We start from the raw sequence: 12,383 nt of genomic DNA on the forward strand, positions 1-12,383 counted from the left end.
TGTGCTGTGGCCCAAGCATAGCACACACAAGCTTACATGTAATAAAAATATTCCTGAAGTGGCAACATCGCCTTTGATGGTTCTTGGATGTGTTTGATATATGAGATGTAGATGCTGGAAACACATCTCCCCAAAAGCTTCTCTGTGCACCAGAAGGCAGAATTTCTTGACTTTTTCCCATTCTAGCTGCATCTTATGCAACATGGTAGCACAGAGCCTGGGGAATCCAAACAAAGCAAAATAGAAAAGGTCAGAAGTTCTGCTGTGGAATTTAGGGCAGAGATTTCTCAAAGGAACAAAGATGCTCAGGACCAATAGAATTCCCCCACCCTACGCCCTGTGGACTGTGTGCCTAGTCTTTTGTCTGCTGCTTGTTGGCTTGTTTTTCTTGCCTTACTGTTTACATAAGTGGTGGTTTAACTCCCTAGGTGACATTTGCAGAGAAAGACCATGGTCTTGTTCCTTACTTTACTAAGTATTCCTCCTCCCGTATCTTTCTACATTCCTCATTCTTTGGAGATTTTTTTTGTCACTCTTGCCTCCATTACCTCTGTTTTCTGTGGTTGCTGATTTTGAGTGTTTCTTGGCTGTTAGCATTCTGAGTCAGAAAGTCAGCTGATCCACAACTTGTCAGTAAAGCGCTCCTTTTCTCTTTCTCTCTGTGATATTTGAAATTATTTCCCCTTGAAATATATGTCTACTTAATAAATATTTGCCTCCCTTGGCCAACATCTCTAATTCTTTGTAACATTCCTCCCACCCTGACTGTGCCCAGCCACAGAAGTTTATCACGTGGCGTCGCAGGTGCCCACAGCCAAGCCATCATATGAGTCACCTTGCTCTGCAGCCAGCTCTACGTCTCCATCCACACAGTGAGCGTTTTCTGGTGTGCTTCTCTCCTCTTGCAGCATTTTTTATATTCCAGCATGAATTACTGTTATTTATGTACATTTTGTATCCCCACTTCTGCACAATAAATACCTAGGAATGCTATATTGACCTCAGGGATATGACAACTTCTTTCTTTCTTTCTTTCTTTCTTTCTTTCTTTCTTTCTTCTTCTTCTTCTTCTTCTTCTTCTTCTCCTTCTCCTTCTCCTTCTCCTCCTCCTCCTCCTCCTCCTTCTTCCTTTTCTTTTTCCTTCTTTGCCTTCCTCCTCCCTGTCTCCCTCCTCCTCCTTCAAGACAGAGTCTCTCTATGGAGCTCTGACTGTCCTGGAACTCACTCTGTAGACGAGGCTGCCTCAGACTCACAGAGATCCACCTGTCTTTGCCTCCTGAGTGCTGGGATTAAAGGCATGTGTCACTACACCCAGCATGACAGCTATAACTTTTTCAAGGTGGATGGAATAGTATTTGATTATTTAATGGGATTCCCACAAAATCACTCATGGAAATGGGTGGCATTCTAGTGTAAAAACGTAACCCACACTGTTCAAAGACCAACAAGAAGTTGACGGAGCCATATATTCAGGCTGGGCCTTTAGTCCAGTCTAAGAACAGGACTTCTTTTGTGACAGTTGTTCTCATAGGTGGCTTTGCAGTTGAGTGGCAGGTGTAGTTTCTGTAGTGGGATCCTTGGGCAGTGAGAGAGAGGGAAGGTTTGGAGGCAGACAGATGTGGAGGCCTTTGCCGGCCTAGCTGAGAAGGAACAAGAGCCGATGCAGAAGAAGGGGCAAACAAACCGGAAAAGAAACTGGCAAGGGGTAGAGGTGGCCCGTGAAGCAGAGCCAGCCTGTTGTGTGAGTGGCTGGGTTCTTGCAGCAGTGGCCCCTGGTGGTGGGGCAGGGTTGGTGGCTGAAGCTGTTTCTGAAGGCCGGGCTCCTGAGTCGGATGATAATGGGGTTCTGTCCACCTTTGGCTTGGCTGTCCCCTATCTCAGTGTCGCTGCTCTCAACTGTTCTATACTCACAGCCTGTGACCCCAGAGAACCCTCTGCCCACCCACAAGCTGCCCCTCCTTCCTCTGTCCCCAAGCCCACACAAGAGCCCACGGACAGAGCTTTCCATTTCTTCCAGGCAGCCGGCTTGTTCCTAAAGCCCTGATCTGGAACCAACGCTGATGACTGACCAGCCCGTTGATGTGTAGGAGGGGTCCCTTTCAACTCACAAAGGCTTTGCTAGTTCTTGTGAGTCTCTTACTGGTGCCACTTTAAAATGGGATTTTAGATAAAAAGCGTGCAGTGTAGGTGAGTCTGTGACCTTCTCGGCCATCTCCACACGTCAGCTCCTTCCTCTGCATGCTGAGCAGGTTTCCTGCAAATGGCCACCTTTCTTCCCAGCTTTAGGTGGAGAGATGGGGGAGGAGAAGGGAGGGAGTGGGACTGTGTAGAAGTAGAGTCAGCAGCTAGGAAGGCCAGGGGCCTGAAGTTCCCAGCTTTGACCACAAGTCTCTGTTCCCCAGCTTTGCCTTTGTATTGTCAAAGCAGCCACAGGCAGTAAACCCGTCAGTGCTCCTGGAACCCAGGAATCCGGTGTAGACCTCCAGCAGGAGTTTATGGAACCCTGCTATGGGTAATGGGTGGTAGGCCAGGTCCCAGTTTCCTGTTTCCTCACCTGCTCCACACAGCACACCTACAATTTCTTGTCGGATTCTTAAAGACATGCCCTTAGGACAACTGGTCAAGTCGTATAAACTCCGGGACTCCCAGAAACAAAGAATTCAGAGTATAACTCCCCATGGGTCAGTAAGGCCCTAAGGTTATTATGCAGGGAACCTAATAGTAAGCCAGAGTTGGACCACAGTGAAGCCCTTCTCTCTGCCTAAGCCCTCCTGGATTGCGTGCCCAGTCAGAATAGGCTTTGTATAGTATCACAGTCCACGGGAGACTGTGAGGTGTGTATAGGAGTGTGTTCAGGTGGGGTGTGTGTATAGGAGTGTGATCCTGTAAATGGACGCTGCTCCACTAGGGACCTTGCACAGCTCATTTGCAACTTTTCTCCCAGGCCTCCTGCTTGTCCTGCTCACATGTCATTTGCTAATATATTCATTTTTTTATTTATTTACTTACTTTTGCAGGGTTGTGGTTTGAATCCAGAGCCCATGTTCTGCCTAGCCTATGCCTTCTTTTCTTTAAATCATGCTTTTGACTCTCTTGAATTTTACCTGTGTACGTTCACACACGCGCACACACACACACGCTGTTATGTCGCTCTGGGTTTAGGGTGAAGCTATCATGGTGGTGCTGACAGAGATCTGTCACTGTGGGAGCTGTCCACCAGCTCCTGCTGAGGAGTCACCCTTAGTGTTCCCACACCATAAACCTAGAAAAGAGTTCCAGACCCCGGGCTTCTCACCCACAAGGCTACAGGAGCACAGCAAGCCATGAGCAAAGCTTCCTGCCTGAGAATGCCGGCGTGCTTGTGTGCCACCATTGGAGGAGACGTGCCAGTGCCTCTGCCATCAACACACTCAGATTTGTCCTTAAAAAATGTGAAAGTCCCCGAGGGTACTGTCCACCATACGGGGATCACACCGGGGCTCATGACCATTGGCATTCCCAGGGTTTCAAAGGTGACGTCTTTACCACAGCTCTCTATGTGACCAAGAAACTTTCTGAATTTGTGTGCATAAAACCATCTAAATAACCCCCAACACAGTCCTTTCAGCCCATTCAGATTTGCTGGGGGCGGGGTGATGAATGGGCAGAAACTGGAAACAGGCTCCCACAGAACAAGGGCAATATTATCTCCCTCGCAGGGTCCCAGCTTGGATGTCTCTGTGGACCTCAGCTACAGCCCTTCCCCCTCTGCATCTGAGGGCTTCTGAGCTGTGCACACACTCTCTGCTCCGAATGGACCAGAGCACACAGAGATGACAAATTGGTCTCTCCGCATTTGCTGTTTTTCTCCTCAGTCCCCAGCTATTCTCTTAGATGGAGAGTGATGGTCCAGCAGAGGGGTGGAGTCCCTTTTAATTTCTGCAGGCAAGTCACAGGCTCCTTGCCACTCAGTCCTGATTAAACTGTGTGCACGAGCACAGTGTTGCTCTGATTTCCTCTGTATGAATGCTTATTCATCTTCAGCGCTGGCCTCTCTGATGGCCATCTGGTTCTCTTTTGGCCACTCACACATCTGCCCCAGAGATTTGGAAAATGGGCTTCATTTAGAAGCTTTAAAACCATCTTCCTGCAACTAAAGCATGAAAGGGAAATCACGTTGTTCTATCCCGTGGATCCTGACCAGTGGGTGAACCAACCCAGCTTCCCCTGGGATTTAGAGCTGAGATGTCTTCTGTCACATCTGCAGATCCCCCCCCCGCTTTTTTTTCAAGCGATGGGAACAATAAAAACCCTAGTGTGAACTAGGAGTGACCATTTCTCCCAAGGTTTTCCTTGGGACCAGATATGCTTGTGCAATGGAAAAGCTGGAGATAAAAGCCATGCTGTTTGTTTGTGAGGCCTCTGGAGCCAGCTGAGGAAAACAGATGATGTTTAGGAGCCAAACGTTAGCTGAGTCACCGAGTGTTTGAGGCGACCTCATCAGTGCTGCAAGCAGCATCTCCAGAACATCGCTAAGTCATAGACTTTAGCTTGGACTCAAGGGGCCGATTCCTGGGGACACTGAGCTTCCTCTGCTCCCACAGATGATACCTTGGAACCCATGGTTTGTCTTGTTCAAAGTGACACTTTTTGGCAGTTCCACCCTAAGAGAAAATGTCCGTGGAATAATGATGCTTACGTGGATGCTGACAAACCCTTTGCAGACTGTGATCCAGAGGCTAAGAATCCACTGAAAGTGATTGTCATCTAAATTTAAATTTCCTTGACCTTTGAGTTACGAAACAAAAATAAAACATAAAGACGCTTAATGGCTGTCTTTGGTATCTCCTACATCTTATTTTGTTCCATCTTAGCTAATGAGATTCTTGATGTTGCATACAGAAGAAAGATTGGTTTTCCAACATCTGTAGATTAGACTGCTTCTCACTGAAACACACAAACAGGGTTCTTCCGTTCCAACAAGATTGGATTTGTTAGTCTCACGTGTTCTTTACTTTTCATTTACGTGAAATGTAAATGAGCCAGAGAGCCATGGACCCATAACTGCATCACGTTATTAACCCACTGCCTTTGATATTAAAAAAAATGGGGAGTGGGAGGGGCAAACTATAGACAGTGTTTGTTCCAGATAAAAAAAAAAATTATTTTTATTTTTTTTTAAAAAAGGAAAACAAACTGTCTTTTTTCATTATACATACCAATCCAAGTTCCCACTCCCTCCCCTCTTCCTATTCCCTCCACACATCCTCCCACCCCACCCCCATCCAATCCTCAGAGGGTAAGGCACATTAATTTGGGGAAGGTCCAAGGCCCTCGCTACTATATCTAGGCTGAGCAAGGTATCATCCAAAGAATTAGGATCCCAAAAACCCAGCACAAGCAAGTAAGGATAAATCCTGGTGCCACTGCCAGTGGCCCCTCAGTCTACCCCAGCCAGGCAACTGTCAACCACATACAGAGGGACTAGTTTGGTCCTATGCTTGTTCCTTCCCAGTCCGGCAGGAGTTTGTGAGCTCCCATTAGCTCAGGTAGAATGTATCAGTGGGTGAACCCATCATGGTCTTGACCTCTCTGCTCATATTCTCACTCTTCCTGCTCTTCAACTGGACTTTGGGAGCTCACTCCAGTGCTCTGATGCAGGTCTCTGTCTCTGTTTCCATCAGTTGCTGGATGCAGGTTCTATAGTGATATTTAAGATATTCATCAGCCTGACTACAGGGCAAGGTCAGTTCGGGTACTCTCTCCTCTATTGCTTAGGGTTTTAGCTGGGCTCATCCTTGTGGATTTCTGGGAATTTCTCTTGCGCCAGGTTTCTTATTAACCCCATAATGGCTCCCTCAATCAAAATATCTCTCCTTTGCCCTCAACTCTGTCCTTCCTCCACCTCAACTATCCTGTTCCCTCAAGTTCTCCTTGCCCCTCCCCTTCTCTACTCCTCTTCTCCTCCAGAAAAAAATCATGTTCCTGGGACTTCAATTTTTTTCCAGGACAGTTTCAAGCAGTTAAATGAGTTTGAAAGTGTCTTCTGCAGAAGACATGCAGTTTCAGGTCAGAAGCAATTTTGACTGTTACTGAAGCTACCACAGCTAGGTTTTAGCTTTCTCTGGTCTCGGGTGTAGGATTCAGTCCCAGGTCAAGGCTGTTTGATTGGCTTGAAGCAAGCCTGACTAGCCTTGGCTCAAGACAGCGACATTATATTTCTTTTACTTCATAGTAAACAAACCTACATCTCCCTCCTGGGACACTGTCTCCCATGTTAAGTCTGTTCACCCAGGATAAAACCCAATCTATGTTTCTCTCACAAGAACGCAAAAGACCGGTGGAGAATTATGTTCCAATTGGTTATAACAGAAGCTTGGTAACAGCACTAAAGAAAACTCGAGGATGAAAATGTACCAGGGGTGGGGGGAGGAATAGTGAGATGGCTCAGCAGTTAAGTGCACCCACTACTCCTACAGAAGACCTGGGTTCAGTTTCTAGCACCCACAGGGGAGCTGACAGCCATCTTTAACTCCAATTACAAGGGATCCATTGCCCTCTTCCTGCCTTGGAGGGTACCAGGCATGCATGTGATACACTTCCTATTTGCAGACAAAACACTCACCTGTAAGATCAAAATAAATACTCTTTCAATGACAATGTTCTTGGCATCTCTGAAGGATGCCAGCTGTCTGGAGCTTGTAGCCCTGGGGAATCTTCCTCCCAAGGGAGGCTGGCTAGAATCAACCTGGTACTGCATGAGAGGCTTTTAGTATGAATCTGAAAGCTCCTGTATTTGCCTTTTACCCTTTGAAAACAAGTCATCCGTTTCCTGCTGTCCTGTATCAAGTGTGGATTGTGCCTCTAACAGATCCTCCATGTTTCAAGGAGCAGGACTTTCAGTCCTGGGCCACATTTTTCAAGTTTGCTCCTACTTGGCCTAGAATTCATGAGACTGAAGATGGAAGTATCTCCTCCCCACCCCACTCGCGTTTGCTCAACTGGGGACGTGCTCTGCATAGTCCTGAGCCAGACCTGCTCTGACATCCCTGGGCGCCTGCCCTCGGGCCTCTGTCACTTGCTTCTTGAGATTCATCTTGCCTCGGATTTAAATGTTGCAGGGTTAAACAGTATTGCTTCCCGCTGTACGTTTTTGGTCAGTAATTGGCGACCTCTGGAGTTTTGTATCCTTCCCCTTTGAATTTCTTTTTTACCTCCTTCTCCACTCACCTTCTTCACAGTTCTGCTCTGCCCAAGTTCAGACGCCTTCTCAAATATTCCTTCTGTCCCTTTGACTTTTGGCGCAGATGTTTTGTTGCCAAAATACTAGTCTAGATTCTGTCTTGAAGGGCCCACTGTTATGGAGAAGCAATCGGGGAGCCCTCTACTTGGTGAAGTAGCCATTGTTCAAATGCATTTTGTACATCGCTATCAGTTGAGAGTCAGCCACTGCCCAGGAAATCGTCCCTGTCCACCAACATCAGGTTCTTTGACTTCTTCCTTTCCAGTTTAGATCCCCTTGATCTCTAGTTGTCTTATTGCTCTAGCTAGAACTTCAAATACTAGATTGAATAGGTATGGCGAGCATAGACAGCCTTGTCTTGTTCCTGATTTTAGTAGAATTGCGTTGAGTTTCTCTTTATTTGGTTTTGGCTGCCCAGATCTTCTGGGGAAGGGGAAATAGAAGAGATTTCATGAATGGGGCAGGTGGGGATGGGAGCTGGAGTGATCCAGTGGGGGGGGGCAGGATGGAAGAGGAGAATACTGAGAGGCTGCTGAAAACGGGGGATGGGCTTAGTCATTCCTTGCTCTTAGGAAGCTCCCTCAGAATCCACCCAAGGTGGATACCTGCAACCATCACTCCGCCCTCCACACCTGGACCTGGCTGAGCCTTCCCTTCATGGTCATTTCCAGGGATCCTCTGTGGGCAGTTTCAGCTGTAGGGGTTCTCTATGCAAAATGGGTTTGCCGCTCAGCTTTCTCTAGTCCTCATTTAGGATTCAGCATAGGTCAGATCTTTTCCATCCCATCTGATTGCTTATTGGCTTCCAGAATAGTCTCATATTCATATTCCTTCTCTTTCTTTCCCTCCCCCTCATTACCCTATTCTCAACTGGTTACTGTGGTTTTAAGAGAAGCCTGCCTCCGCGAAGCAGAAATCCACGTAGTAGATTGAATCCTCCCCTGCAGCCCCATATTTCAGATGGGGACACTGGCTGGAGCTCGGGACACGAGTCACTGATAAAATGACACAAGCGGGATAGGTCTCTGCCCACCCCCCTCTCTGCAAAACCCAAAGCTAAAACTGCTTCGTCACTGAGAGAGGATTTCACAGGTCCATGAGGCTCTGCCACGGGATCTACAGCGGTCTATTAAGATATTACAGCCTGGCCTTGTGCTAACTGGAGCTGCCGGACTGAATGGAGAAATTCCAGAAGAACTTCCTGCTAATTTACTTCCAGTACAGCTACAAATGTCATTTCCAGAGTGGGCTCCTTTGTTCTGTGAATTTGGAGCAGGGAATACGCCCAGCAAAAGGATTCTCTTAAACGGGGGCATTTCCACACAATAGCACAGGACTAAGGGAAGGCCCATTGTAGTCAAAATGATACTTTGTACACCGCTTCCTGCTAGAACATGGAGCTAATGTGTCTCCAAAGCCCACTTCCTGTTCTTTGAGTTCCAAGCCCAATGTGACAAACAAATTTTCTGTTAAGGGAGGAAATGGTCCTATTCCAATTCAGAACCCCTTTGCTTTGGTTTAAATAAAGCCTATGTTGGAAACTTTTCCCGCTGTGTGGTGTTGGCTATTTAGCATGAACCGGGCCTTCAGAAGGGCAAGTTTGGCCCTTTGGTCTTTTGCCGTGGCCGTACACAAAGCACCTCGACCAGGTATTGGCTCCTCAATGTTGGATTCCCCAGCATCCAAAATAACAAGAAATGGAACTCTATAACTGAGGAGGACCTTGAATTCATAATCCCCCTGCCTCCACCTGGGGAGTGCTGGAGTTGCAGGTGTGTACCACCACACCCAGCTAGGTTTTCCTTGTACAGACCAGTCCTGTGGTGTGTGTGCTGTTACGGCAACACGAAATGGAGTAACATTCCTGTGCTAACACTTCATTCCTGCCTTGATCTCAGCCGCTTGTCCTTTGAAGTGTTTTGCGGTGTATCTAGATCATTCACGTTTCAGCCACAGTTTACCGAAGGACTTCTTTGGCATCAGCAATCTCACAGCTTGTAAGTCACAGAAACTAGGTATCATTTCATTCTTTGTTGCTTTGGGAGATTGAAGGGGGGATGCACTGTCCTTGAAGGCTTTGGTTGACCATCTCTACTTTGAAATCTCGCCCTCAGCTCCTGCAAATGCATGGTCACTGCATTTTTCTGGCATCTCCAGACTTTAGATCTGACCTTTCACGTGCAATCTATTGTGGGTCTTGAATATCCTCAGCACAATAATACTGCTTAAATGTCTCTGTTTTCTTCCCTCATCTATCAGATGGGTCCATCGCTGCTTATCTCGGAAAGCATATTCACTGGGAAAATGAAATGGCAAAGAACTGGACTGAGCAGAGCGCACACTTGGGCATGTTAACTGTCCACATTACTGTATTAGCTATAGTAGGTTAGCATAGTAGGAGCGAGAGCCTAGTAAATATGAAACTGGAAATCAAGGAGATGGGGGGTCTCTGCATCATGGACTTAAGAGTTTGCGTGTCATTCCCTGAATCACTCTGATTCTGTGGAAGGCCTGTGGATGTGTTGGAATGATGGAGACCAGAAGAAATGTGTTCCTAACTCCAGAAACAGGGCCTTGGTGGGGAGGTGGAGGGTCCTTCCTTGATCTAAACATCTCTGGCCAGTTTGGTCTTGGCTCCCACCCATTCAATAGCCCCAAAGCCACATGGACGTGCAAGCAGAGTTCACTTTTTCTTTAGGCAAGCCACAGCCTCACCCTGCACTGAGAATTGTTGTTCACAATGGCGATTCTGCCTCTTTCCGTGTCATTGTTCAGCTCTCTGATTCCTGTTTGCACAGTTCTTTTTACTGGGTTTACATCGAGGTCAGGGTTTGAGGTTGACAAAGGCATCCATTCCTCTGGAAAACCTATAAAACAACCCTCAGGATTCCCTTCATAATCTAGCCCTGGACACCAGCCAGTCCCTGACATTGTAAACTCTTTGTTTATTATGACAGGATTCGTTTCCTTCCCAGTGCCCCTTCCAAAACTTCTGCCCATCTCTTTGTCCTCTCATCCTATGCTCCTCATTCTTATCTGAAAAGATACTTGAACCTTAAGAAGAAAGGGAATTTTCAAACCTACGGAATACATATATATATATATATATATATATATATATATATATATATATATAATATCTTTATATATTTGATATATATAACCACCTCACAAAAGACAGGGCATTTGAGAGATAGTTTTAAATTTTTTATAATTTACATACGGAATTAGTTAGACATATGCCCCTTGCAACTCTGTGTGCATAGATAGCATGAGCTCATCTATTTTAATATGAGGCTTTCCTCTAGAATCTCAAAGGAAAATAAAATTCTAAGGGGGAGCATATTATTTGATATCGTTAATACGTTTTCAGTTTATCCCTTGAATGTGATGGGGGCTGTAAATGTTCATGTGCTTGTGTGTACGTGTACATACAGGCAGGCAGGCATGCACATATGTGCATGCTTGCAGAGGCCAGAGATTAACTCTGGCTGTCTTCCTCAACAGGGCAACCGAGCTCCACCTTCTTTTTAGGATTTATTTTTATTTAAAAGTCTTATTTCTTGAGGCACCATCTCTCAAAAAGCTCCAGAGACCTGCTCCTCTCTGCACACACACACCCCCACCCGCATCATTCCCAGCTCCTGCTATCCTTTCTGCTGGAGTTAGATTCAGGCCGCCACTCCCCGCTCTTTCCTTGGGTTCTGGGAATCTAAACACAAGGCCTCAGACTTCCATGAGGGGCACTGTATTGACTGAGCCATCTCCTCAGTACCCCTGGCCCCCCAAATTTTAACAATTGCTCTCCAACACCCAAGTCTCCTGCTTCAATCTACTAGCGTACTTTTGAGCATGGTTAGCGCTGCTGGAATGCCTGACAGCCTGACCTTTGGGGTGATCTTTTCTGAATCGCTTTCTGGAAGCTGATGTGAAAGGTGACCTGCAGACATTCGGCCTGACTGACACTTCCACAGAACCTGGACAGTTCAGGATGAGGAGTGTGGCTCATGGAACGTGGGGGTGGGTTGAAGGAAATACACTCATGATATTTTAGCCACTGGTGTGGGTTACATATGCAGTGGTGAGCCCCCGGAAGATTTACGGAGTGACATGGTAGTGCCACAAATGCTGATGCCGACATTAGCCTGTACCACCAGATGTGAGACACCCCCCCCCTCGGTGTAGGGTGTGCAGTTCTATCTGGTACATAGTACCTGACAGTAAAGACTGTATTCCTCATTGACGTATTTTCTATACTACACATGTTTATCCTCAACAGTTGCTTATCTTACAAGGTGAATGTAACAATGTTGTGCCTGGCACTGGTCTCTTGAATGTCAGGAGCACCCCACCTCCACCCCTAGTGGTGGGCCTAGGTCATTGAGGTCTCCCTAATGGCAAAATTGTCTTAAACCACATTTCCACAACACATCCCTGACTGTCACTGACACGAGTTGAAGTCTAACATCAGGTTTGGATTTCTGGTTTGATGTCTATCTGTGGCAACCTGCCTCCTACTAAAAGCTCAGAGTTATAAGCCAGGAGACCTAGACTCTCAATCTAGCCTTGCCTCTGGCTAGCCTGGGGTGATCTTGACCAGGTAAAATGGGAGTGGAAACAGCCCCAGGGGTCCTTTCCTTCAGGTCTGAAATCTCCCTGTTGCCTCTGAGGAACTTGCCAGCTTGTGGCACTCTGGTTATCTGAAGGGTGGGGTTGTCATTCTGTGAGCCATTTCTTTCACGTGACATAGGTATTGCTGCTTCTCCTGCCTGCCTGAGATAACTCCTTGGAGGCCTAGCCTCTCCCTTCAGCTCTGTGCTCTGCCTTCTAGATGCCCGACTCAGAAGAATCCCAGGATGTAGGCAGCTCTGAGGAATCCAAGGGGAGCTTGGAAAGTCCCAAACAAGGCAACAATAAGATGAAGCTTAAGAGCCGTCTCTCAGGTAAGTGGCAACACCCTGCCTGTGGAGACTGAGAGAAGGGAAGCGAACCCGTCAACAGGAGGAACACTTTGGGGAGAGCCCTCAGCTTGTCATGTATCCCAGACTGGCCTGGACTCCAGTCCTCCTGCCTCATCCTCCTAGGTGGAGCCCTTCATCTCCTTCAAATCTCAGAACTGTCTCCTCCAGTGAGGCGTGCCCTGGCAGAGCACCTTAAGCCT

At 47.0% G+C, this 12,383-nt stretch overlaps 1 protein-coding gene across 5 annotated transcripts in view; it reads left to right on the forward strand.

The window, feature by feature from the left end:
• Pdzd2 (PDZ domain containing 2) overlaps positions 1-12,383 on the forward strand; it is a 356,084-nt gene that overhangs the window by 289,229 nt on the left and 54,472 nt on the right. For all 5 annotated transcript variants that reach the window (XM_075975855.1, XM_075975857.1, XM_075975858.1 and 2 more), the window contains one exon: positions 12,054-12,165. In XM_075975855.1, the coding sequence (XP_075831970.1) occupies positions 12,054-12,165 (112 nt within the window). The remainder of the gene's footprint in view (positions 1-12,053; positions 12,166-12,383) is intronic.

This window comes from Microtus pennsylvanicus, chromosome 6, assembly GCF_037038515.1.
Source record: "Microtus pennsylvanicus isolate mMicPen1 chromosome 6, mMicPen1.hap1, whole genome shotgun sequence".
Lineage (NCBI taxonomy): Eukaryota > Metazoa > Chordata > Mammalia > Rodentia > Cricetidae > Microtus > Microtus pennsylvanicus.